This window comes from Nerophis lumbriciformis, linkage group LG07 (assembly GCF_033978685.3).
Source record: "Nerophis lumbriciformis linkage group LG07, RoL_Nlum_v2.1, whole genome shotgun sequence".
Classification (NCBI taxonomy): domain Eukaryota; kingdom Metazoa; phylum Chordata; class Actinopteri; order Syngnathiformes; family Syngnathidae; genus Nerophis; species Nerophis lumbriciformis.
In genome coordinates, this window is record NC_084554.2 from 25,702,501 (window position 1) to 25,730,377 (window position 27,877).

Below are 27,877 nucleotides of genomic sequence, written 5' to 3' on the forward strand. Positions count from 1 at the left end.
CCCATAGAAAATCTGTGGGGTATTGTGAAAAGGAAGATGCAGAATGCCAGACCCAAAAACGCAGAAGAGTTGAAGGCCACTATCAGAGCAACCTGGGCTCTCATAACACCTGAGCAGTGCCAGAAACTCATCGACTCCATGCCACGCCGCATTAACGCAGTAATTGAGGCAAAAGGAGCTCCAACCAAGTATTGAGTATTGTACATGCTCATATTTTTCATTTTCATACTTTTCAGTTGGCCAACATTTCTAAAAATCCATTTTTTGTATTAGCCTTAAGTAATATTCTAATTTTGTGACACACGGAATTTTGGATTTTCATTTGTTGCCACTTCAAATCATCAAAATTAAATGAAATAAACATTTAAATGCATCAGTCTGTGTGCAATGAATAAATATAATGTACAAGTTACACCTTTTGAATGCAATTACTGAAATAAATCAAGTTTTTCAAAATATTCTAATTTACTGGCTTTTACCTGTGTGTGTGTGTGTGTGTGTGTGTGTGTGTATATATATATATATATATATATATATATATATATATATATATATATATATATATATATATATATATATATATATCCGCTTATCCGAGGTCGGGTCGCGGGGGCAGCAGCCTAAGCAGGGAAGCCCAGACTTCCCTCTCCCCAGCCACTTCGTCCAGCTCCTCCCGGGGGATCCCGAGGCGTTCCCAGGCCAGCCGAGAGACATAGTCTTCCCAACGTGTCCTGGGTCTTCCCCGTGGCCTCCTACCGGTCGGACGTGCCCTAAACACCTCCCTAGGGAGGCGCTCGGGTGGCATCCTGACCAGATGCCCGAACCACCTCATCTGGCTCCTCTCGATGTGGAGGAGCAGCGGCTTTACTTTGAGCTCCCCCCGGATGACAGAGCTTCTCACCCTATCTCTAAGGGAGAGCCCCGCCACCCGGCGGAGGAAACTCATTTCGGCCGCTTGTACCCGTGATCTTGTCCTTTCGGTCATAACCCAAAGCTCATGACCATAGGTGAGGATGGGAACATAGATCGACCGGTAAATTGAGAGCTTTGCCTTCCGGCTCAGCTCCTTCTTCACCACAACGGATCGATACAGCGTCCGCATTACTGAAGACGCCGCACCGATCCGCCTGTCGATCTCACGATCCACTCTTCCCTCACTCGTGAACAAGACTCCGAGGTACTTGAACTCCTCCACTTGGGGTAAGATCTCCTCCTCAACCCGGAGATGGCACTCCACCCTTTTCAGGGCGAGAACCATGGACTCGGACTTGGAGGTGCTGATTCTCATCCCAGTCGCTTCACACTCAGCTGCGAACCGATCCAGTGAGAGCTGAAGATCCTGGCCAGATGAAGCCATCAGGACCACATCATCTGCAAAAAGCAGAGACCTAATCCTGCAGCCACCAAACCGGATCCCCTCAACGCCTTGACTGCGCCTAGAAATTCTGTCCATAAAAGTTATGAACAGAATCGGTGACAAAGGGCAGCTTTGGCGGAGTACAACCCTCACCGGAAACGTGTCCGACTTACTGCCGGCAATGCGAACCAAGCTCTGACACTGATCATACAGAGAGCGGACCGCCACAATCAGACAGTCCGAAACCCCATACTCTCTGAGCACTCCCCACAGGACTTCCCGAGGGACACGATCGAATGCCTTCTCCAAGTCCACAAAGCACATGTAGACTGGTTGGGCAAACTCCCATGCACCCTCAAGAACCCTGCCGAGAGTATAGAGCTGGTCCACAGTTCCACGACCAGGACGAAAACCACACTGTTCCTCCTGAATCCGAGGTTCGACTATCCGGCGTAGCCTCCTCTCCAGTACACCTGAATAGACCTTACCGGGAAGGCTGAGGAGTGTGATCCCACGATAGTTAGAACACACCCTCCGGTTCCCCTTTTTAAAGAGAGGAACCACCACCCCGGTCTGCCAATCCAGAGGTACCGCCCCCGATGTCCACGCGATGCTGCAGAGTCTTGTCAACCAAGACAGCACCACAGCATCCAGAGCCTTAAGGAACTCCAGGCGGACCTCATTCACCCCCGGGGCCTTGCCACCGAGGAGCTTTTTAACTACCTCAGCAACCTCAGCCCCAGAAATAGGAGAGCCCACCATAGATTCCCCAGGGACTGCTTCCTCATAGGAAGACGTGTTGGTGGGATTGAGGAGGTCTTCGAAGTATTCCCTCCACCGATCCACAACTTCCGCAGTCACACCATCCTCACCATACACGGTGTTGGTAGTGCACTGCTTCCCCTTCCTGAGGCGGCGGATGGTGGTCCAGAATCGCTTCGAAGCCGTCCGGAAGTCGTTTTCCATGGCTTCCCCGAACTCCTCCCATGTCCGAGTTTTTGCACCCGCGACCGCTGAAGCCGCACACCGCTTGGCCTGTCGGTATCCGTCCGCTGCCTCAGGAGTCCCATGAGCCAAAAGAACCCGATAGGACTCCTTCTTCAGCTTGACGGCATCCCTCACCGCCGGTGTCCACCAACGGGTTCTAGGATTACCGCCACGACAGGCACCAACTACCTTGCGGCCACAGCTCCAATCAGCCGCCTCGACAATAGAGGTGCGGAACATGGTCCACTCGGACTCAATGTCCAGCACCTCCCTCGTGACATGTTCAAAGTTCTTCCGGAGGTGGGAATTGAAACTTTCTCTGACAGGAGACTCTGCCAGACGTTCCCAGCAAACCCTCACAATGCGTTTGGGCCTGCCAGGTCTGTCCGGCATCCTCCCCCACCATCGCAGCCAACTCACCACCAGGTGGTGATCGGTAGAAAGCTCCGCCCCTCTCTTTACCCGAGTGTCCAAAACATGAGGCCGCAAATCCGATGACACAACAACAAAGTCGATCATGGAACTGCGGCCTAGGGTGTCCTGGTGCCAAGTGCACATATGGACACCCTTATGCTTGAACATGGTGTTCGTTATGGACAATCCGTGACGGGCACAAAAGTCCAATAACAAAACACCACTCGAGTTCAGATCCGGGCGGCCATTCTTCCCAATCACGCCTCTCCAGGTTTCACTGTCGTTGCCAATATGAGCGTTGAAGTCCCCCAGTAGAACGAGGGAATCACCAGGGGGAGCACCCTCAAGTACTCCCTCGAGTGAATTCAAAAAGGGTGGGTACTCTGAGCTGCTGCTTGGCGCGTAAGCGCAAACAACAGTCAGGACCCGTCCCCCGACCCGAAGGCGGAGGGAAGCTACCCTCTCGTCCACCGGGTTGAACTCTAACATGCAGGCTCTGAGCCGGGGGGCAACAAAAATTGCCACCCCAGCCCGTCACCTCTCACTGCTGGCAACGCCAGAGTGGAAGAGAGTCCAGCCCCTCTCGAGAGAACTGGTTCCAGAGCCCTTGCTGTGCGTCGAGGTGAGTCCGACTATATCCAACTGGAACTTCTCTACCTCACGCACTAGCTCAGGCTCCTTCCCCCCCAGCGAGGTGACGTTCCATGTCCCAAGAGCTAGCTTCTGTAGCCGAGGATCGGACCGCCAAGTGCCCTGCCTTCGGCTGCCGCCCAGCTCACATTGCACCCGACCTCTATATATATATATATATATATATATATATATATATATATATATATATATATATATATATATATGTATATACATGTATATACATACATACTAGGGATGTCCCGATCCAGGTTTTTGCACTTCCGATCCGATATTGTTTTTGCATTTCCGATCCGATACCGATACCGATACTGACCGATAGTGGCCTATCCGAGCATGTATTAAAGTTTAAAGTTATTTAGCCTACTTAGTTGTCAGAATCATGTTGAAAAGGGTTTTAGTACTCTTGATAACAACTAGCCAGCTGAATTAGGGGAGTTTGAATAATACACAATGGTTGGTAACAAGAAACTGACCTGTTTATTCAAGGATAAACACAAAATAGACAAAATTATACATGACAAACAGAAATGGCATCATTGAACTAGGGCTGGGCGATATGGCCTTTTTTTAATATTGCGATATTTTAAGGCCATATTGCGATACACGATATATATCTCGATATTTTGCCTTAGCCTTGAATGAACACTTGATGCATATAATCACAGCAGTATGATGATTCTGTGTGTTTTGATTGATTGATTGAGACTTTTATTAGTAGGTTGCACAGTGAAGTACATATTCCGTACAATTGACCACTAAATGGTAACACCCCAATAAGTTTTTCAACTTGTTTAAGTCGGGGTCCACTTAAATTGATTCATGATACAGATATATACTATCAGATATATACTATCATCATAATACAGTCATCACACAAGATAATCACATTGAATTATTTACATTATTTATAATCCAGGGTGTGGAGGGGGGCGCCGGATGTAAGTGTCAAAAAGACAGCCAAAAGAGTTTGATAAGAGAATAAATCTAAAGTTAAAATATAGGGTAGAAATGCACCCATTTGCAGGAAATGTAGTCTTGATTTTCAAAATTTTCTTTCAAGGCTTGCATGTCTACATTAAAACATTCTTCTTCATACTGCATTAATATATGCTACTTTTAAACTTTCCTGCAGAGAAGGAAATCACAACTAAAAAAATCACTAATTTTTTCATACGTTGTTGATGTGGAAAATTTTGCCTCGGCATTTTGATGGTTTGGACGTGTGGCACCGAATGGAGATAAGCGTCTCGACAGACGTCACAATATTTGAACAATGATGACGAAAACTGTTTTCTCTGTCGTGTCCGTGTGTCGAAAATTGTTATGCGCTTATTTTTTTATTTGATTTTGTGCGTGGCATAGATTTGCTATGCGCAGAGGACGCTTAAACAGTGCGCAATTGCACAGGCGAGCACCTTAGAGGGAGCGTTGCTCGCACGGCTGCGCTAGCATCACAGCTAACGTTAGCCATGCTGCTACCTCTCTGCTCGGGGAGGACGTATACGTATGTGACGTATGACGTGACAGTATGTGACGTGTGACGTGACAGTATGTGACGTGTGTAAGAAGGTGCACTTGCTGTCTGTGAGAGGGAGACACAGGAAAGAGTGAGAAGAGCCTGTCGTGTAATGCCAGCAGCTAAAAGCAACTGCGTGAGAATTCACAGACCTGTGGATGTTTTGAAGGTGGGCTGGAAAATGCGGAACGGAAATTACGGAGCAGCAGAAAAGTGGAATGTATTATTTAAATCGGTGCGTTGGAAAACACGGATCTGGATCGGCATTTTCCCATGCCTTGCCGATACGCAATTTTTGGCAAAAATCGGCAGCCGATCCGATCCAAATATCGGATCGGGACATCTCTAATACATACATACATATATATGTATATATACATATATATATGTATATATACTAGGGCTGCAACTAACAATTCATTTGATAATCGATTAATTTGATAATCGATTAATCTGTCGATTATTAATCGATTAATAATCGGATCAAAGAGACAAACTACATTTCTATACTTTCCAGTATTTTATTTGAAAAAAAACAGCATACTGGCACCATACTTATTTTGATTATTGTTTCTCAGCTGTTTGTACATGTTGCAGTTTATAATAAAGGTTTATAAAAAAATTAATTAAAAAAATTAAATTAAATAAAAAAAATTTTTTTAAAGTTGGCTCTGCGCATGCGCATAGCATAGATCCAACGAATCGATAACTAAATTAATCGCCAACTATTTTTATAATCGATTTTAATCGATTTAATCGATTAGTTGTTGCAGCCCTAATATATACATACATATATACGTATATATATGTATACATATATATATATATATATATATATATATATATATATATATATATATATATATATACATATACACACACACACGCATATATATATATATACTTGTGTATATATATATATATATATGTATATATATACATGTATATATATATACATATATATGTATATATGTACATATATGTATATATATGTATATATGTATGTTTATATATATATATATATGTATATATATATATATATATATATATACATATATATATATATATATACATATATGTATATGATAAATAAATGATAAATGGGTTATTCTTGTATAGTGCTTTTCTACCTTCAAGGTACTCAAAGCGCTTTGACAGTATTTCCACATTCACCCATTGACACACACATTCACACACTGATGGCGGGAGCTGCCATGCAAGGCGCTAACCAGCAGCCATCAGGAGCAAGGGGTGAAGTGTCTTACCCAAGGACACAACGGACGTGACTCGGATGGTAGAAGGTGGGGATTGAACCCCAGTAACCAGCAACCCTCTGATTGCTGGCACGGCCACTCTACAAACTTCGCCACGCCGTCCCCCTGTATGTATGTATATATATGTATATCATATCGTCTAAAACCGCATTTTACCATCGATAACGTCAATGTGGTCTGCCACATTATTTAAAGTGGTCTACCACGTCAATCAATATGGTCTTCCACATCATTTAAAGTGGTCTACCAAGTCATTCAACGTGGTCTGCCACATCATTTAAAGTGGTCTACCACGTCAATCAACGTGGTCTGCCACATCATTTAAAGTGTTCTGCCACGTCATTCAATGTGGTCCGCCACATCATTTAAAGTGTTCTACCACGTCATTCAATGTGGTCCGCCACATCATTTAAAGTGGTCTACCACGTCATTCAATGTGGTCTGCCACATCATTTAAAGTGGTCTACTACGTCATTCAACGTGGTCTGCCACATCATTTAAAGTGGTCTACCACATCATTCAACGTGGTCTGCCACATCATTTAAAGTGGTCTACCACGTCAATCAACGTGGTCTGCCACATCATTTAAAGTGTTCTGCCACGTCATTCAATGTGGTCCGCCACATCATTTAAAGTGTTCTACCACGTCATTCAATGTGGTCCGCCACATCATTTAAAGTGGTCTACCACGTCATTCAATGTGGTCTGCCACATCATTTAAAGTGGTTTACTACGTCATTCAACGTGGTCTGCCACATCATTTAAAGTGGTCTACCACATCATTCAACGTGGTCTGCCACATCATGTAAAGTGGTCCACCACATCATTCAATGTGGTCCGCCACATCATTTAAAGTGGTCTACTACGTCATTCAACGTGGTCTGCCACATCATTTAAAGTGGTCTACTACGTCATTCAACGTGGTCTGCCACATCATTTAAAGTGGTCTACCACATCATTCAACGTGGTCTGCCACATCATTTAAAGTAGTCTACCACGTCAATCAATGTGGTCTGCCACATCATTTAAAGTGGTCTACCACATCATTTAAAGTGGTCTACCACGGTATTCAACGTGGTCTGCCACATCATTTAAAGTGGTCTACCACGTCAATCAATGTGGTCTGCCACATCATTTAAAATGGTCTACCACGTCATTCAATGTGGTCTACCACGTCATTCAATGTGGTCTGCCACATCATTTAACGTGGTCTACTACGTCATTCAACGTGGTCTGCCACATCATTTAAAGTGTTCTACCACGTCATTGAATGTGGTCTGTCACATTATTAAATGTGCCCTGCCTTGTTATTTAACGTGGTCTTCCACATTTTTTTAAATGGTTCACCACGTCATTTAAAGTGGCCCGCCACATCTTTTGATGTGGCACTCTGAGGGCAGCCATAATTGCAATGTGGTCCTTAAAAAAAAGAAAAATAGAAAAAGAGTTTGACACTCCTGGTGTCAATGGTAGCATGAACAAAATAAATCTGTTATATAAAGTCATCCTCCAGAGAGGAAGTAGACGCGAACCTACTTCAGGAATGCCTGGTACTCTCTGCATTTGAGTCCATAAACACCCACTGGTTGTGTTTTCCTCCTCTGTTTAAATAAAGGCCCTGTCGAGCGAGTCGTTTGAGCGTCTACCAGTCTTCAACAAGTCGGCGTGGCGCCACTACACCACCAGCCCAGAGGCGGACGACTGGAGCAACCCCAGCAAAGAACCACGTGATGCCAGCAAGTCCAAATACAAGACCAACAGATAAAAACTCATCACGCTTTCTTCATGGTATAAAGGTAGATGACCGCTGGCCAGTGGCGTGTTTCACTACTGTAACTCCGTTTTTGAACTGATGAGTCCTGATAACATGTTCCACTGTGTCTCATGTGCCTGATTGAGTCACAAGTATCTCGCCATTGTCAAAAGGGTGTGTTTGCTTCTCCCTTTACACCGAGGATTCACGTTTCAGTGGGACTAGAGACTGGACGCACAAGCAGGCCAGTGTAGTCACTTTTGACGTTTTGCCAGCACTGCATTACAGCCTTGAATCAACAAACCATACACTGACATAAAAAGCCTTATTATTGAATATTAGGATGGATGTTTTAGAATTTGTAGTTCTTTTATAAAGCAGTGTGATCGCCATGCACCCATCGTGCTCTTTAACTCAAAGAGCAAAAAAATAGATGAATAACAATAATGTGCTTTCAATCATAACAATGCATCTCACATGAGTATTGCTAATCGTATTTTATTTTATTTAGTTAAAATGCTACAAACAGCTAGGCAACATGTTTTATCTGTTGTATCGAAGAATACACATACTTTTTAAATGTAATTATTGGGATTTACCTGAATATCAGACAATATTTTTCATCTTATAGTCGGGGTGTCGCGATTTAGACATGCAAACCAACAACAGGTAGCGCCAACAACTTTTCCTAAAGCGGGTCAGAGTTTTTCTTCCTGTCACTCACACATGATGCAGAGAAGCACTTGGGGGGAAAATGTATTTAAAGTTTGGTCAGTTTTAGGATAATAGTATCTAGGCTGTCTTATGTTCGGGTCAATATAAGACAGAATCATTATTTATATAAATGTGGCATCTACTGAAGTAAACCTTGCACTTAACTACCCTGAAATTATGATTATTACTAACTTTTACAGATTTTCGCTGTTATTGAGATTCGGCAGATGTTGCGTTTTCATTATGACATACAGTAAGTGTCGTCAACTACCTATAGAACTATGAATAATGTATTTGTTGTCTATGTATGCGGCCTGGTGAAGAAGCGCTCATTCCAGCTTGAAAAAGATGTATATATGTATGAAGCGTGACGGTGGCCCCATGTGGAGACGTGCAATCAGCAACCAAAAAGAAATCAAACGAGCAAAGAAGTGATTCAGCATGAGATGAACAAACCTGTTGTCAACCCTGGCATTAAAAAAACTATATATTCAGAGTGTGTCGTGTGTGTTTATTTAAAAAACACAACTACTAATTGAGTTTTCTTAACATGCCAATTAATTGAGTTTTATTTACATACCAAGTTATTTGGACTTTTTAATAAAAAAACAACATTCCTATTACAAACCCGGTTTCCATATGAGTTGGGAAATTGTGTTAGATGTAAATATAAACGGAATACAATGATTTGCAAATCAATTTCAACCCATATTCAGTTGAATATGCGACAAAGACAACATATTTGATGTTCAAACTGATAAACATTTTTTTTTTGCAAATAATCATTAACTTTAGAATTTGATGCCAGCAACACGTGACAAAGAAGTTGGGAAAGGTGGCAATAAATACTGATAAAGTTGAGGAATGCTCATCAAACACTTATTTGGAACATCCCACAGGTGTGCAGGCTAATTGGGAACAGGTGGGTGCCATGATTGGGAATAAAAACAGCTTCCCAAAAAAATGCTCAGTCTTTCACAAGAAAGGATGGGGTGAGGTACACCCCTTTGTCCACAACTGCGTGAGCAAATAGTCAAAGTTTAAGAACAACGTTTCTCAAAGTGCATTTGCAAGAAATTTAGGGATTTCAACATCTACGGTCCATAATATCATCAAAAGGTTCAGAGAATCTGGAGAAATCACTCCACGTAAGCGGCATGGCCGGAAACCAACATTGAATGACCGTGACCTTCGATCCCTCAGACGGCACTGTATCAAAAACCGACATCAATCTCTAAAGGATATCACCACATGGGCTCAGGAACACTTCAGAAACCCACTGTCACTAAATATGGTTCATCGCTACATCTGTAAGTGCAAGTTAAAGCTCTACTATGCAAAACGAAAGCCATTTATCAACAAAATCCAGAAACGCCGCCGGCTTCTCTGGGCCCAAGATCATCTAAGATGGACTCATGCAAAGTGGAAAAGTGTTCTGTGGTCTGACAAGTTCACATTTCAAATTGTTTTTGGAAATATTCGACATCGTGTCATCTGGACCAAAGGGGAAGCGAACCATCCAGACTGTTATCGACACAAAGTTCAAAAGGCAGCATCTGTGATGGTATGGGGGTGCATTAGTGCCCAAGGCATGGGTAACTTACACATCTGTGAAGGCTCCTTTAATGCTGAAAGGTACATACAGGTTTTGGAACAACATATGCTGCCATCTAAGCGCTGTCTTTTTCATGGACGCCCCTGCTTATTTCAGCAAGACAATGCCAAGCCACATTCAGCACGTGTTACAACAGCTAGCTTTGTAAAAAGAGTGCGGGTACTTTCCTGGCCCGCAATAAAGTTTGAACATCAAATATCTTGTCTTTGTAGTGCATTCAATTGAATATGGGTTGAAAAGGATTTGCAAATTATTGTATTCCATTTATATTTACTTCTAACACAATTTCCCAACTCATATGGAAACGGGGTTTGTATAATATATTGTAGGGGTTTCAAGTGAACATAGTGTAATACTCCCTGAAACAATTCATGAACGCTGCAGCAATGTATTGACTCGGTTAAGTCATCTTTTAGACGACATAATCTGACATATTATTCCTAGATTTTAAACCTAAAATAGCCACAGGTGAGACGTGTATTATGTGACTCATGATGCGTAACAGCTAAACTGTTTAATTTTTTTTTTTTACATTTTTTGTATCAGTCACCAATGTAGTAGTGCCAAAATGTTTTTATTTGCAGTCTGCTTCATTCAAACATACATAACATCAAGTTTGCCCATCTAAAATTAATGAACGCCAACATCCGGGTCACGATGACGTAACTTTGCTATCTAATTGACGCCAACACCCGGTCACGTGATCACGTACCTCGGCGCCTGCTTCAGCGAGTTAAGTACTGGTACATAAATGTTATGTATTCTGTCAACTTTAGTCGAAGGTAATACAGTATTATGAAAGACAAAACATTTACATTTATGAGCGAGTTGTATTATGAATTAGTTTTACGGTTTTAAAAGGAGAATATTTTCTAGTGTGAAGCACCGATCCTGCACACACTTGACAGGTAAGCTCTTGCGTTCATGAACAAACCGCACTTTTTAATGTGTCCTATTAACGTTATACAGCTATTGGTGAAAACCTACTGTTTAATTTGTCCTATTAACATTATACAGCTGTTTCACCAACACATTATTGCTTAAATTGTTGTTTATGGTCGAAGTAAAACAATCCTCAAAGTTAGCGTGAAAGTTTAGCTAAGCATCCGGGTACTATATGCAGTGTACCCGAGCCCGCCTTACCAATTAACTACACAAACACAAAGTTTTGTCATTGTTGTCATTAAAAGACAAAACATTTATACATTGGTAACATGGAACCATTACAATTGAGTCAAAAAGACCAAAATCAGAAAATTGGATTTACCTTCATTTCACAGCAGCACCTTTTTTTTTTCCTTTTTTTTTTACTATGGATTGTTTTACGTGGACCCCGACTTAAACAAGTTGGAAAACTTATTCGGGTGTTACCATTTAGTGATCAATTGTATGGAATATGTACTGTACTGTGCAATCTTCTAGTACAAGTTTCAATCAATCAACAACCCCTCTTTGCCTTTCATTTCCTGTTTGTCATCTTCTGCTTTCAATTTAAATGCCTTAGTGTGGTTTAGTTGTCAACTGAATAATGTACAGTATTGAAAGTGTTTTAATAGCGCTGTGTTTATATTATGACTGTCCTACTTAAAAAAAGATGGCCTCCCAAAGAGACAGTGCTCTCCTAAAAAAAAAGACAAAACAGTATGTGGCTTGACAAGGCTGCAGGAATGTTTCTTTCAGCAATCTACTGTGACGAGTGCACATTTTTCTGTTATACAGTGAACCTTCATCATCCACCTTATTCTGCGTGGGTCACCCCGACAACCCAGCTGCACAGAATTCCCACGGCTACTGTATTTTCCTTGAGGTAAAGTGTTTTGGTATCCATCCAGTGTGTGGGAAGTGTGTGTGCGTGTGTGTGTGTGCGCGCACGCAAGCTGTCAGGCAGTGTTCTGTGAGTAACGTGAGCTTGTGGGAGTGTCCACGTCATCCTCGTCGCCTTCACTCATGCTGCTGATGGAGGCCAACGCTCCTTTGGGGGAGGTTGGCGGCGAGGGCCGTGCATTGTGCCAGCGGTCGGGAGGAGACGGGGGCGAAGGTGAGCGCTGGGGAGACAGTTCACGCGGCGGGCTGCTGCAGGGGGATTCTCTGGGAGACATAGCGTAGGACAGCATTCGGCCGCTGCGCTCCTGAAACACCTGCTTCTGCGCAAGCGCACACAAAGGAGTGAAAGCTCAAATTAAATGCCATTAGAAGTCCCCAAAATGTGCGTTTGTGACGCTTACCCATGTCCCATCAGGTCCAAATAACTCCAGGAAGTTACCGATAAACTCGCGGGATTTCTCTTCCCACTTCTGAATGAGGTCGTGACTCTTCTCTTCCACACGGTAAACAAAATGTTTGCTCTTTTCCTCAACGTTACGAACCTTCTCCTTCATCCGGTCCACTTGGTTCTGCAGCCGGTACTTCTTTTCCTGTTGATATATTTGTTACGTTACAAATAAAGTGCATCCGGAAACTATTCACAGCACTTCACTTTTTCCACATTTTGTTGTCACAGTCTTATTCCAAAATGGAATCAATTAATTTATTACAATACCCCACAATGACAATGTCCATCCATCCATCCATTTTCTACCGCTTATTCCCTTTTGGGGTCACGGGGGGCGCTGTAGCCTATCTCAGCTACAATCGGGCGGAAGGCGGGGTACACCCTGGACAAGTCGCCACCTCATCGCAGGGCCAACACAGATAGACAGACAACTTTCACACTCACATTCACACACTAGGGCCAATTTAGTGTTGCCAATCAACCTATCCCCAGGTGCATGTCTTTGGAGGTGGGAGGAAGCCTGAGTACCCGGAGGGAACCCACGCAGTCACGGGGAGAACATGCAAACTCCACACAGAAAGATCCCGAGCCCGGGATTGAACCCAAGACTACTCAGGACCTTCGTATTGTGAGGCAGATGCACTAACCCCTCTTCCACCGTGCTGCCCCAATGACAATGTGAAAAGTTTTTTGTTTTTTTTGGAAAAATGTATGAAAAACATTTTTTTTTTTAATCACATCAACTTAAGTATTCATAGCAGCAATTACAGCCTTAAGTCTTTTTTAATACGATGCCACAAGCTTGGCACACCTATCTTCGGGCAGTTAGGTTGTGAGTTCAAACCCCGGCCGAGTCATACCAAAGACTATAAAAATGGGACCCATACCTCCCTGCTTCGCACTCAGCATCAAGGGTTGGATTTGGGGGTTCAATCACCAAAATGATTCCCGGGCGCGGCACCGCTGCTGCCCACTGCTCCCCTCACCTCCCAGGGGGTGAACAAGGGGATGGGTCAAATGCAGAGGACAAATTTCACCACACCTAGTGTGTGTGTGACAATCATTGGTACTTTAACTTTAACTTTTGCCTATTCCTTTTTGCAGCACGTCTTTAGCTTCCTCAGATTGGATGGGAAGTGTTGGTTTTCATCCAGGGTGTTTCTGTACATTGCTGCATTCATTTTAGTTTAGTCAGTGAGGTGACCAAGGACCCGATAATCCTTCTGTCAGAGCTACAACATTCCTTTTTAGGGGAGAAGATAACCTTCCAGAAGGACAACCATCTCTGCAGCAATCCTCCAATCAGGCTTCTTTGGTAAAGTGGCCGGACGAAAGCAATTTCTTACAACGAAGTTGGCCAAAATGCACCTGAAAGACTCAAGAACATGAGAAACAAACGTTCTCTAATCGGATGAGACACAGGTTGAACACTTTGGCGTGAATGCCAGGCATCATGTTTGGAGGAAACCAGACACCGCTCATCACCAGGCCAATACCATCCCAACAAAGGCAGTTTTTCATTGGTAGGAACTGGGGGACTAGTCAGGATAAAGGGGAAGATAAATGCAGCAATCTACAGACACCCTGGATCAAAACCAACGCTTCTAATCCAACCTGATGAAGTTTAACAAGTGCCACAAAGAAAAATTAGCAAAACTGCCCAAAGATAGGTGTGCCAAGTTTGTGGGATCGTATCCAAAAATATTTGGGCTGTATTTGCTGCCGAAAGTGCATCAACCAAACATTGAGCAAAGGGTCTGAATACTTATGTACATGTGATTTTTTTTTTAAAGAAATTAGCAAAATTGTTTTAAAAAACCCTTTTCACATTGCCATTGGAATAAGGCTGTAACATAACAAAATGTGGAAAAATCTAAGCGATGTGAATACTTTCCGGATGCAATGTACAGTGGCTATACGAATGAAACCTGTTAATGTCAATCCCCCACAGTGTGCACATTTTAATGCTGAATAACTAACCCATAGTTATGTCGTTTTAAGCTGCTCAGTGAAAACGAGGAAGTTAATAATACAACAAGACATGTCGTAACAAAATTAATGAGTTGGTCAAAAAAGACAGGTTGTTGACTTAAGGAGCCCCTCCAATGCTGACAAGATTTGCACATAGTTTTGGACCTAAAAAATATGTCTACAAAATAGACACAGTAGGCTTGTTTTCTAACAAGTTTCAGCACATTTTGGAACGGCCACTTTTAGCTCCAAAATGTGGGCGGGCCTGCATCAGCCTGCTGACGTCACCTACAGAAGACTGGAGCTAATTTCATAATGCGTAGTATGTGTTTTGGTAGCATCTTCATCCCGAATCATTTTATATTCACACAGAATTTGAAGGAATCACCAAATATGGCTGCCAGATACATTATTGCAGGTATTGGCAAAACAACTAAAGACGGGGTCAGCCTGCATCCATTTCCGAATTATGGGAATATGAAGAAATTATGGACCTCGCCATTTGCACCTATCATTTTAATGTTTCTGACTTTAAAGAAGAAGGGTATGGAAAAAGTTTGAAAGACTCAAGCCAAATGCAATCCCGAAAATCAGGCGCACACTCGAGGGGAGAAAGACTGAGTCAGAACCTGCGGGAAAAACGGAGAAAGAAGTGCCGACACGGAGATAAAAAAAAGAAGGTAAGCCGCGAGTATTCTATTTTGCGTCCTCTTCTACTGATGTTTTCCTCAAAACGCCTGAGGAAATGCTGAAAGAGCACGAGGAAACACAGGCTTTGATGTCGTTGGAAGAAGAGATGGAAGTTGGAAAATGTTTATTTTTTGCTACTGTCAAACATATCAGTTTTTAAGTAATCATGGACCAGGGTGACAAAAGCATGCAATTAAGTGATCAAAATAAAATACATGCCTTTATCCACACTGTCTATGCGGAGAAATGGGCTCCAGTTCTGTAGATGACGTCACACCAAGAGGGGGCTGCATATCAAGTCTGGCGATAGAAATGAGGCGTTCCAAGTACAGTTAGTTGTCCACCAAAAACTAATTGATATAATGGGAAATGACTGCCAGATTTATTTTCAGGAGCAAAAAATACATAAAGAAAACTTTCTCGGGAATTTTCTATCATCTGGACGCTATGCGTCTTTTAAAGGGGTAATTTATTTTTCATTTAAAACACTTTCTTGGGTGCACATAACATTTAATGTTGGTGCTCTAATCTAATTTTTCCATAGATTTAGTTTAACAGACCGTATTTTGGACTTTCTCTTCAGAATGTGCCGTTTTGTGGGTGGTCCTATTCATGTGCCAAAGCCCTCCTCAAGACCAACACCCTATGAATGTGTCTCCATCCCGTCAGCCATGTTGTAGATTTTAGCGTTTCCGTATACTGACTGATATAAGTTAGAACTATTCGATCCTTTTTATTAGTAATTGCAACAGTGGAGGATTATAGCATGCATGTGCATGTGCGAGCCAGTGTCCCCCACAACAAGATGAAAGAGAAAAATAAGGATTATTTTAACTTCAACTTTAGACCACAACTGGATAAAAATGTCGGATTCGTGCAAATTTCTTCGGGTAAATCTCTACCATATATGGCGATATTTGCTGACGCAATTAAGGAATAAATGGTCACTAAAATCAAGCAAATTCCAAATGGTTTGTTTGGAGCAAGTTTGGAAGAAGTGTAAATTCCATCCATCCATTTTCTACCGCTTGTCCCCCTTGGGGCCCCGGGCAGGGATGGAGCTTATTCCAGCTGCACTCGGGCGGAAGGCACCTCAACACAGGGCCAACCCAGATGGACAGACAACCATTCACATTCACACACTAGGGCCAATTTAGTGTTGCCAATCAGCTCAACAAGTCCCCAGGTGCATGTCTTGTTGAAAAAATATATCAGCCATGCCACCATGGTTTGATTTAAAAAAAATTTAACTTATGGTGATCCCAAATACACAAAAACAGGTACTAACAGGTACGAAATATTGTTTTTGCATAACCGGACCTCTTTCAGCAGATTTCATTCCAATGTTTACCATGCATTCATTTATCTTTGGCTGCCCAAATGGATTTGTCGTGACCTGCCCGTTTACCCTTGTTCATAAACACATTTTAACATGCCTGTTTTGCCAGAGAGTAAGAAGATTGAGCAGGAGTGATCGGTGTTGCCAATTTAGCGACGATTATATCGGTACGTCATTCACCTCTATCGCCACAAACAGATCACAGTCCTAAAGACAAGACTACATTTTAAGATTACAGCTATAAAGTTAAGAGAATCAGCCCAAGGCCACACCAGAATCATGACCTCACATTGATGTAGCTGACGTTGAGTTCCTTGGCCGTATAGCCACGTTGGAGGTTGCGCCGGGCGTAGACGTCGTAGTCTCTGACAATTCTAGTGATAATGTCTGACGTGGAGATGCCCTCCGTGCGTTGTGTAGGCACGAACATCCCTAGTGTGTGCATATGAAACAAATATTCCTTTAACAGTGGAAAAGTTTTCACTTCCCAAAGCGTCACACACACACTAACCTGCCTCCTTGATGTGTTTGTAGACATCCTCGCTCCCTGCTGAGGAGTATGGGATATCATCATGAGCCACAAAATCGATCTGAAAAACAATTAAAGTACAGTGTATTGGCGGATGTACGCACACGGCCTCCCACTAGTGTTTGAACAGCCTTCGCACGAACCTTGTGTTCCTCCAGAAATTTGGGTGTGAGCGTCCAAGGAGCATCCCTGAGTACCTCATCGACATAGCGGCAGTGTCGTAGCGCTTCGTATCGTTCTATCTCTGTCATGACCGTGAAGCCTTTGTACTTATGGGTCAGATCATCACTGCACACTGTTTCACACAAATATTACAGTAAGTGTGTTTTCAGCTGCCTTTTAAAGGCAGTTTTTTCAGGTAGTCTCTTACCTCCCACAATGAGGTAGGTGTTAGGGAAGAGGTTCTTGGCCTGCATGAGAGCACGGGCATGGCCAGAGTGGAAGAGGTCAAAGATGCCATCGGCATACACTCTCACTGGACGGTCCACTGAAATGCACAATTTAAAATGATATGATTTTATTGCATTTGCAGGACGGGTGTTTGTCTATTTTTTTATTCATTGTATTCAAACAGATTATTGCTACTCACCTTTTGAAATTGACTGACAGATATAGAAGGTAAGAGCAGTGCTGTCATCTGGTAGTGTTTTATAGGTATTGCTGTAGTTATTAAGTGTTATGCACAGTATAACCAGTTCATATAAAATGTTTTGGGGGAAATTGTATAGTACATTTGCAGTTTGTTTGAAGATGTGATTAATCTATTGATTATTTTTTCAAATAATCTGTGAAGGGATTAGGAATGGAACGATAGGAACATTTCATATCACGATTATTGTCACTAAAATTGTCAGTTATTATTATCATGGTATCGTTAAATGCACTCAAAAAGTACTCACACACTTACAAACAAGTTTTTGTTTTTTAATTATACAGTAAATAGCCACATAATATATACTTTCTTGACAGAAGAAATATGTTATATAACAATATGTTTCTGGCTATTTAGAGCCATATTATTTGTATTTGACTTTTTGAATGTTTATCTTCTTCTGTTTTACAAACCCCAAAACCAGTGAAGTTGGCACGTTGTGTAAATCATAAATGAAAACAGAATTCAATGATTTTCAAATCCTTTTCAACCTATATTCAATTGAATAGACTGCAAAGACAAAATACTTAACATTCGAACTGGAAAAATATGTTATTTTTTGCAAATACTAGCTCATTTGAAATTTGATACCTGCAACATGTTTCAAAAAAGCTGGCACAAGTGGCAAAAAAGACTGAGAAAGTTGAGGAATGCTCATCAAACACTTACTTGGAACATCCCACAGGTGAACGGGCTAATTGGGAACAGGTGAGTGCCATGATTGGGTATAAAAACAGCTTTTATGAAATGCTCAGTCATTCACAAACAAGGATGAGGCGTGGGTCACCACTTTGTGAACAAATGCATGAGCAAATTGTCGAACAGTTTAATAAGAACATTTCTCAACGAGCTATTGCAAGGAATTTAGGGATTTCACCATCTATGGTCTGTAATATCATCAAAAGGTTCAGAAAATCTGGAGAAAGCGATGATATTACAGACTTTCGATCCCTCAGGCGGTACTGCATCAAAAAGCGACAGTGTGTAAAGGATATTACCACATGGGCTCAGCAACACTTCAGAAAACCACTGTCAGTAACTACAGTTTGTCGCTACATCTCTAAGGGCAAGTAAAACTCTACTATGCAAAGCCAAAGCCATTTATCAACAACACCCGGAAACGCTGCCGGCTTTGCTGGGCCCAAGCTAATCTAAGATGGACTGATGCAAAGTGACAAAATGTTCTGTGGTATGACGAGTCCACATTTTAAATTGTTTTTAGAAACTGTGGACGTTGTGTTATAGGCGCAAAGTTGAAAAGCCAGCATCTGTGGTGGTATGGGGGTGTATTAGTGACAAGGCATGGGTAACTTACACATGTGTGAAGGCACCATTAATGCTGAAAGGTACATACAGGTTTTGGAGCAACATATGTTGCCATCCAAGTAATGTTATCATGGACGCCCCTGCTTATTTCAGCAAGACAATGCCAAGCCACGTGTTACACCAGCGTGGCTTCATAGTAAAAGAGTGAGGGTACTAGACTGGCCTGCCTGTAGTCCAAACCTGTCTCCCATTGAAAATGTGAGGCGCATTATGAAGCCTAAAATACTCCTCAGTTCCCAAACGTTTACTGAGTGTTGTTAAAAGGAAAGGCCATGTAACACAGTGGTAAAAATTCCTTTGTTCCAACTTTTTTGCAATGTGTTGCTGCCATTAAATTGTATAATTGTATAATTATTTGCAAAAAAAAAAAAGTTTCTCAGTTCCAACATTAAATATCTTGTCTTTGCAGTCTATTCAATTGAATATAAGTTGAAAAGGATTTGCAAATCATTGTATTCTGTTTTTATTTACGAATTGCACAACGTGCCAACTTCACTGGTTTTGGGTTTTGTAATATGTAAAAGTTTGTGTTGTTTTAATGATAAAGAAATAAATTAGGTTTGGGTGCGTCATGTCCGGTTAATGTGACGTCAAACAAGTTCACTTCCTTCAAGTATTGATCGCTCTCCCTGTCTAAGAGAGCCCAGCCTGTAGGTTTCATTTGCACAATTTGAATATCTTGATTTCTCAGACATTAATGTGTTTATACAAGTTTAGATTGGGGAATGTTGTTTTTTTAATGGTGAAAGACATTGTCTCTTGTTTTAAGATAGCTTCTCCAGTAACTGAGCAGTGTCACTGGTTCCATAAATTAATCAAAGTGTGAAAAAATATTTTTATTCTACTTGCAAATCTTTCTGTGTGTTTGTGGAACATGTGTGTGTTTCTGGAGTTTTGGCAGTAATTTCACTCCATATAAGCTTTTATTGTTTTAAATATTGGTTTGTACTGTAGCACTTAAAGATTTATTTAAAACGAAAAGTGCGTAAGAAATCAAATCCATGATTATTATTTTATTTCTGGCGGGCATTGTGACGTCCTGCTTTGTTTGGCGGTCCTTGAACGCACCGTAAAAACACCTCTGTCTTGTAGAAGGATCACTCTATTCTAAGAGAGCTCAGTTTGTAGGTTTAATGTGCAGAATTTAATATCTTAGTTCCTCTGACAGCAATTTGTTTTATGTTAGTTTAGATTGGGTTATGTAATTTCTTAGTGGGGAAGGATAGTAATTAAATTGTCTCTTGTTTTCATAATAGAAATAAAGTCAGTCCGTGAGTTCATCAAAGTTATTGCATACAATCTTTTCAGCAAAATAAAGTCAACAGTAGAAAACTAAACAAAAGCAAAAACTACAATCTACTACTCATTTGAATCCCCCATCCATGGTTTGTGGAATCTTGCGCTCAATGTGCATTTTGTGTGTAGGGAGGGGTCCCTGGTTATCATCATCACTTTTTGTTTTATTTTACTTTTGAGGCATATCATCGGGGTTGTTTTTAAATTGTACCACTTCTGGTGTTTCACAGTAGATATAAATGCTAAAATATTCAGGAATACTGTATCTCATTTGTAACCCTCAAAATCCATATTTTCCTGATTTCCAGCCTAAATTGCCAAGCCTTGCCTGTCATACAATCATTGCGCCAAAGTTAAGGTTTCTTACCTGGGGTTCCTTTGCGGGCCTGAGCGACAGTTAGCTTCTCGTGAGGGGCGCGGCAATCGCAGCTGCTCTCTGCGGCGAAGATGGCAGGCTTGGTCAGCGTCTAAGAGGAATACAGCAAAGATGTCATTAGAGTAATGGCTAAATGTCTGCCCCATAAAACAATGGACTGACATGAAGGCAGAGCTGCACAAGCGGTGCACAAGTCCTGAAATTATGTAAAATGCTACAAGCTAAAAGATACACAGGACGAGGTATAAAACAATCACAGCACAAGGCAAAACGTAAAGTACTGGAAACAGAATCCGTCTCCATGGATGTAAGGGAAGAGAACTGACAAGGTGTGGCTGACAGCAACCTCACTGGGACAAAACAATGGCCTACTCACTCACTCACAAGTAAGCCTGCTTTTACACTGCAGCTCACTTTAGTGCTGGATGGGTGTAAACAACTATTAACATACTGTGGGGCGGGGACATATTCTTACAGGCTGCATTCATTTTCCTTCTTTAATGGTCAGTTTACGTCTAATGTGCAATATTTAGAGTTACCATATTTAATGAGCTCAGCACACAATTGGTTTATTTTGATAACGCCAAACAGGGCACAGCTGATCTGTCTGTTTACGCTACAGTCAAATTGGCACATCCATCCATCCATCCATCCATCTTCTTCCGCTTATCCGAGGTCGGGTCGCGGGGGCAGCAGCCTAAGCAGGGAAGCCCAGACTTCCCTCTCCCCAGCCACTTCGTCCAGCTCCTCCCGGTGGATCCCGAGGCGTTCCCAGGCCAGCCGGGAGACATAGTCTTCCCAACGTGTCCTGGGTCTTCCCCGTGGCCTCCTACCGGTCGGACGTGCCCGAAACACCTCCCGAGGGAGGCGTTCGGGTGGCATCCTGACCAGATGCCCGAACCACCTCATCTGGCTCCTCTCGATATGGAGGAGCAGCGGCTTTACTTTGAGCTCCCCCCGGATGGCAGAGCTTCTCACCCTATCTCTAAGGGAGAGCCCCGCCACCCGGCGGAGGAAACTCATTTCGGCCGCTTGTACCCGTGATCTTGTCCTTTCGGTCATGACCCAAAGCTCATGACCATAGGTGAGGATGGGAACGTAGATCGACCGGTAAATCGAGAGCTTTGCCTTCTGGCTCAGCTCCTTCTTCACCACAACGGATCGATACAGCGTCCGCATTACTGAAGATGCCGCACCGATCCGCCTGTCGATCTCACGATCCACTCTTCCCTCACTCGTGAACAAGACTCCGAGGTACTTGAACTCCTCCACTTGGGGCAAGATCTCCTCCCCAACCCGGAGATGGCACTCCACCCTTTTCCGGGCGAGAACCATGGACTCGGATTTGGAGGTGCTGATTCTCATCCCAGTCGCTTCACACTCGGCTGCGAACCGATCCAGTGAGAGCTGAAGATCTTGGCCAGATGAAGCCATCAGGACCACATCATCTGCAAAAAGCAGAGACCTAATCCTGCAGCCACCAAACCAGATACCCTCAACGCCCTGACTGCGCCTAGAAATTCTGTCCATAAAGGTTATGAACAGAATCGGTGACAAAGGGCAGCCCTGGCGGAGTCCAACCCTCACTGGAAACGTGTCCGACTTACTGCCGGCAATGCGGACCAAGCTCTGACACCGATTATACAGGGAGCGAACCGCCACAATAAGACAGTCCGTTACCCCATACTCTCTGAGCACTCCCCACAGGACTTCCCGGGGTACACGGTCGAATGCCTTCTCCAAGTCCACAAAGCACATGTAGACTGGTTGGGCAAACTCCCATGCACCCTCAAGGACCCTGCCGAGAGTATAGAGCTGGTCCACAGTTCCACGACCAGGACGAAAACCACACTGTTCCTCCTGAATCCGAGGTTCGACTATCCGGCGTAGCCTCCTCTCCAGTACACCTGAATAGACCTTACCGGGAAGGCTGAGGAGTGTGATCCCACGATAGTTGGAACACACCCTCCGGTTCCCCTTCTTAAAGAGAGGAACCACCACCCCGGTCTGCCAATCCAGAGGTACCGCCCCCGATGTCCACGCGATGTTGCAGAGTCTTGTCAACCAAGACAGCCCCACAACATCCAGAGCCTTAAGGAACTCCGGGCGGATCTCATCCACCCCCGGGGCCTTGCCACCGAGGAGCTTTTTAACTACCTCGGCAACCTCAGCCCCAGAAATAGGAGAGCCCACCACAGATTCCCCAGGCCCTGCTTCCTCATAGGAAGACGTGCTGGTAGGATTGAGGAGGTCTTCGAAGTATTCTCTCCACCGATCCACAACATCCGCAGTCGAGGTCAACAGAGCACCATCCCCACCATACACGGTGTTGACACTGCACTGCTTCCCCTTCCTGAGGCGGCGGATGGTTGTCCAGAATTGCTTCGAAGCCGTCCGGAAGTCTTTTTCCATGGCCTCACCGAACTCCTCCCATGTCCGAGTTTTTGCCTCCGCGACCGCTGAAGCCGCACACCGCTTGGCCTGTCGGTACCTGTCTGCTGCGTCAGGAGTCCCATGAGCCAAAAGAACCCGATAGGACTCCTTCTTCAGCTTGACGGCATCCCTCACCGCCGGTGTCCACCAACGGGTTCTAGGATTACCGCCACGACAGGCACCAACTACCCTGCGGCCACAGCTCCAATCGGCCGCCCCGACAACAGAGGTACGGAACATCGTCCACTCGGACTCAATGTCCAGCGCCTCCCTCGTGACATGTTCAAAGTTCTTCCGGAGGTGGGAATTGAAACTCTCTCTGACAGGAGACTCTGCTAGACGTTCCCAGCAAACCCTCACAATGCGTTTGGGCCTGCCAGGTCTGTCCGGCATCCTCCCCCACCATCGCAGCCAACTCACCACCAGGTGGTGATCGGTAGAAAGCTCCGCCCCTCTCTTCACCCGAGTGTCCAAAACATGAGGCCGCAAATCCGATGACACAACTACAAAGTCGATCATGGAACTGCGGCCTAGGGTGTCCTGGTGCCAAGTGCACATATGGACACCCTTATGTTTGAACATGGTGTTTGTTATTGACAATCCGTGACGAGCACAAAAGTCCAATAACAAAACACCACTCGGGTTCAGATCCGGGCGGCCATTCTTCCCAATCACGCCTCTCCAGGTTTCACTGTCGTTGCCAACATGAGCGTTGAAGTCCCCCAGTAGAACGAGGGAATCACCCGGGGGAGCACTCTCCAGTACTCCCTCGAGTGAATCCAAAAAGGGTGGGTAATCTGAACTGCCGTTGGGCGCGTAAGCGCAAACAACAGTCAGGACCCGTCCCCCCACCCGAAGGCGGAGGGAGGCTACCCTCTCGTCCACCGGGTTGAACTCCAACGTGCAGGCTTTGAGCCGAGGGGAAACAAGAATTGCCACCCCAGCCCGTCGCCTCTCATTGCTGGCAACGCCAGAGTGGAAGAGAGTCCAGCCCCTGTCAAGAGAACTGGTTCCAGAGCCCTTGCTGTGCGTCGGAACTTCTCCACCTCACGCACTAGCTCAGGCTCCTTCCCCCCCAGCGAGGTGACGTTCCACGTCCCAAGAGCTAGCTTCTGTAGCCGAGGATCGGACCGCCAAGTGCCCTGCCTTCGGCTTCCGCCCAGCTCACATCGCACCCGACCTCTATGACCCCTGCTATGGGTGGTGAGCCCATTGGAGGGGGGACCCACGTTGCCTCTTCGGGCTGTGCCCGGCCGGGCCCCATGGGGACAGGCCCGGCCACCAGGCGCTCGCCATCGTGCCACACCTCCGGGCCTGGCTCCAGAGGAGGGCCCCGGTGACCCGCGTCCGGGCGAGGGAAATCTGGGTTCCTTGTTCGTGTTCTTCATAGAGGTCTTCGAGCTGCTCTTTGTCTGATCCCTCACCTAGGACCAGTTTGCCTTGGGAGACCCTACCAGGGGGCATAGAAGCCCCCGGACAACATAGCTCCTAGGATCATTGGGACACGCAAACTCCTCTACCACGTTAAGGTGGCAGCTCAGAGAGGTGAAAAAAATTGGCACATATTTATATAATTTGTGTATTGACCCAAATATTAGGCGACATTTTCTCCCTAGAAACTGTGTCGTCCTATATTGTGCGTCCACAATTCGTGGCGCCAAATAACTTCTCCCCAACAGTCGTAGCTTTTCTACCTGTCATTCACACACACTTAAAACTTAAAATTAAATTATTATTTTTTCTTTAGAAACGAGTCCTGTTCCCCCTACAAGTTAGGAAATGCTTGTTCCTGACCACATTAATGCCTTTGCTAGATTATAGAGGCTTGATTTTTATGAATGCATCCGACACTTATTTGAATAAACTGGCTAATGTAGATCACCGTGTCTTACGTTTTATTACTGGTTGTGGCAACCTTGTCCATCATTGCACTTTGTATGCAACGGAAAACTATCCATTCAGATTTTTTCCAATGTTTTTTTTTTTATATAAATCCTTTCTTGGGTTGGTTCCCACCTATTTGTGATATATGTAGAGATTCCAGGTGCTACAGTTTATGGTCGCAGGACATTCTTTGCATGTTGGTTCTTTAAGATAAAACAAATCTTAAGGGGGAAAAAAAGCTTTCAGATGTGCTTCTCCCTGGTCTTGGAATGACTCTCAAAAAAAAATCTGAGGCTACCTAACGCATCACATAGAGGAAATTTCAGTCCATTTTTAAGGATCAAGAAACCAGTTCTATTAGGCATTGAACTTCTTTTTAAATAGTTTCTTACTGAAACACTTATTTTTTGGTATGTGACTTCTGCTGCTTTTTGTTGTTGTTACATGTATTTCTGTAACTTTGTTTTGCTTCCCTTTTGGCCAGTTCACTCTTGGAAAACAGATTTTAATCTCAATGAGTTTTACCTGGTTAAATAAAGGATATTGACTGATTGCTTGACACGCCAGCAACCTGGAGACCTGCTTGTAAAAAGTGCCTCAAAGGTTAAGTCAGTGAAAGGGTTAGCCCCCGTTTTTTTTAGAGATTCAAACAGCTGTTTTAAGCAGTTAAGAAAAAAGAACATACATTTTTTTTTTGTCTCTGATTTTCTATTTTTTCCATTGAGTCTGATAAAAATAAGGGTCACATACAGTATAGCTGGGTTAATAACACATTTGGAGCATTCCAAGGTTCCTTCAAATCAAAATTCTGCCCATGTGTGGAAATGATTGTTGATTAATGGCGTGTACTACTTGGCTGCAACCAGCAGAGGCGCTGTTGCTCGAATCTCAATGTCAAAGAACATCTATCTGGGTGGAGTCCACCTTTCATTCACTGAACATAAACAGGATAAGTGGTTTAGAAAAGCGATGGATGTTTGCATCCACTCCCGGTGCTTTCTGGGTACAGATCAATACTGACATTGGCCTTCTGTTACGGTGCACTAAACCTACATCATATTATTGAGGCCAATGTCATTTATATTTCACAAGTGGGACTTAAATGGAGATTTATATCAACGATTCCTCGGGGCAAAATGAAAAAAACAATCAGAAAGGGAGGTGTCTTGCGAACATTTAGCACGGGACAGATGGTCAAAGCTTAACTGGCCATGAGCACAGGGGCCTATCAGGATGAGCGACGTGAGCGCGCTCAATAAGGCGCACTCTGGCATAAGTAAAGAACATCTGGCATAAGAAGGATTAAAGCCAAAAGACGAGCAAGACGGGAGAGAAACAAACATCGGAGGCTGGCTGCACCTCTTTGTCTTCACTGCGCCTTTTTTTGGATCATCATGCAACCCACTCAATGTCCACTCAGCATCTCCAACAGGCACATGTGAAAAAGGGATCTACTTCATCACCAGAAGCCTTTTGTCTCTCTTGCACACACACACACACACACACACACACACACTTCATGAAATGTACATACAGGAAAACAAACACTGATGCCCTACCGTCCGAGGATGGGGGCAAGTGTGTTCAAGCTCCTCCATTATTCCCAAAGACTCATGGGGATGTGGTCCCTTGGTTATGTGACTCAGCATCAGAGAGATGATCCTCACCACTATGTCTTTCTTCTTCTCCTGCTTCCACCCTCGCATCCCTCCTGCTCCCACCCAGTCCCCTGTGCTGTCTGCCCTCCCCTCTCATCGCCTCTGAGCTCCTGGCTGCACAGAGGGCCTGCTTGCAAAGAAGGCCCACTCCGCACAAGTCATCAGGCGCAATAGAACAAGGCACAAAGTAAATTATTTAGAGTAGTTAATTATAATCATTGGGAATAGGTCCGTCTCTGTGAGAAAAAAAAACGAAGTAATACATAACAAGAGAATACCACAATGTTTACAATCGTGACGGTTGGGTGGCTCTTGGCTGCATAGACAATCTTTGATTGTTCGCTGATTCTCGGCAGAGGCCGCTGGTCCAATCAGAGGGCAGCGACAACAAGCCTATGAGAAGGTCTATAGAGGAGGCTCGAGTCGGGAAACGCTCTTAAAACATCAATATAGACATTTAGGTTTTCGCTTATTCCTTTCATTGTCTGAAAATACGTTTTTAAAAACATATTCGCTTTTCTTTATAACTATACATTGTTGTACAACGCCATACATTCGCTTGAAAGTGTTGCGACAAACTGAACGCCTTTACGACATCCACTGCTCGTCATACCGGAAGTTAAATTGATAAGCAGTGTTGGCTCGTAAACAAATAAAACTATTGCCCATTGAACATACATATAGATTTGTTTTGTATTGTAAGTCAAAATCTATTATTTAGATAATAAATAGTAGCACCGATAACCACCGTAATCTAAATGTCACTGTGTGTTTGGAATGTATAGTGGATTTATATATCGTCTCTTTTAAGATCATTTCCACGTACAACTGCTGTTTTAACCTAAATGCCTTTGTTCTTTTATTTGTCGTCGTCGCAAACGAAATGAGTCATTTAAGGTTATTGTTTATGTGCAACGTAAACAATACATTGACTAACTTGCCTTTGAGGGATCCATTTCTGCAGCAATAAGGACCTGCAACATGTGTGCTTCGCTGTTTCACCATAGCCTTCCAAAAAGAAAAGTCTAAAATGGTTTAATATCACTCTTTAGTGTGCAGGCATCACTTCCTGTCTGCTCGAACAAATGCATATTGTTTAAGTGCATTTTATTCAGTTTGCAACATTATAAATAGTTGTCAATATGCAGCATAATCAGTGATGTGTTA

General features: G+C 43.6%; 3 protein-coding genes across 4 annotated transcripts in view; 2 read left to right on the top strand and 1 right to left on the bottom strand.

Moving 5' to 3' along the window:
- pdk3a (pyruvate dehydrogenase kinase, isozyme 3a) overlaps window positions 1-9,163 on the top strand; it is a 40,686-nt gene extending 31,523 nt beyond the window's left edge. For both annotated transcript variants that reach the window (XM_061965599.2, XM_072913489.1), the window contains exon 11: window positions 7,818-9,163. In XM_061965599.2, the coding sequence (XP_061821583.1) occupies window positions 7,818-7,967 (150 nt within the window). In that variant the 3' untranslated portion in view covers window positions 7,968-9,163. The remainder of the gene's footprint in view (window positions 1-7,817) is intronic.
- A 1,585-nt stretch (window positions 9,164-10,748) lies between these two features.
- The window catches only part of pola1 (polymerase (DNA directed), alpha 1), a 134,298-nt gene continuing 117,169 nt past the window's right edge, over window positions 10,749-27,877 (top strand). Inside the window, exons 1-2 of the mRNA XM_061965594.2 lie at window positions 10,749-11,192; window positions 12,004-12,091. The gene's annotated coding sequence lies outside the window, so the exon portion shown is untranslated. The remainder of the gene's footprint in view (window positions 11,193-12,003; window positions 12,092-27,877) is intronic.
- pcyt1ba (phosphate cytidylyltransferase 1B, choline a) lies at window positions 10,840-27,294 on the bottom strand. The gene is made up of 8 exons (XM_061965600.2): window positions 26,612-27,294; window positions 20,727-20,826; window positions 17,456-17,572; window positions 17,229-17,380; window positions 17,068-17,146; window positions 16,846-16,988; window positions 12,510-12,698; window positions 10,840-12,428 (listed from the first exon to the last, which is right to left on the bottom strand). The coding sequence occupies exons 1-8, from the start codon at window positions 26,756-26,758 to the stop codon at window positions 12,165-12,167; spliced, it is 1,191 nt and encodes a 396-aa protein (XP_061821584.1). The 5' UTR covers window positions 26,759-27,294; the 3' UTR covers window positions 10,840-12,164.

Excerpts from the sequence above, each read along its gene's own strand:
- pcyt1ba (XM_061965600.2), bottom strand. The coding sequence starts at position 26,758 with ATGCGAGGGTGGAAGCAGGAGAAGAAGAAAGACATAGTGGTGAGGATC. Across the intron at positions 16,989-17,067 it reads CAAACACATCAAGGAGGCAG|GGATGTTCGTGCCTACACAA; the intron begins GTTAGTGTGTGT and ends TGCACACACTAG. Across the intron at positions 12,699-16,845 it reads TCAACGTCAGCTACATCAAT|GAAAAGAAGTACCGGCTGCA; the intron begins GTGAGGTCATGA and ends ATATATCAACAG.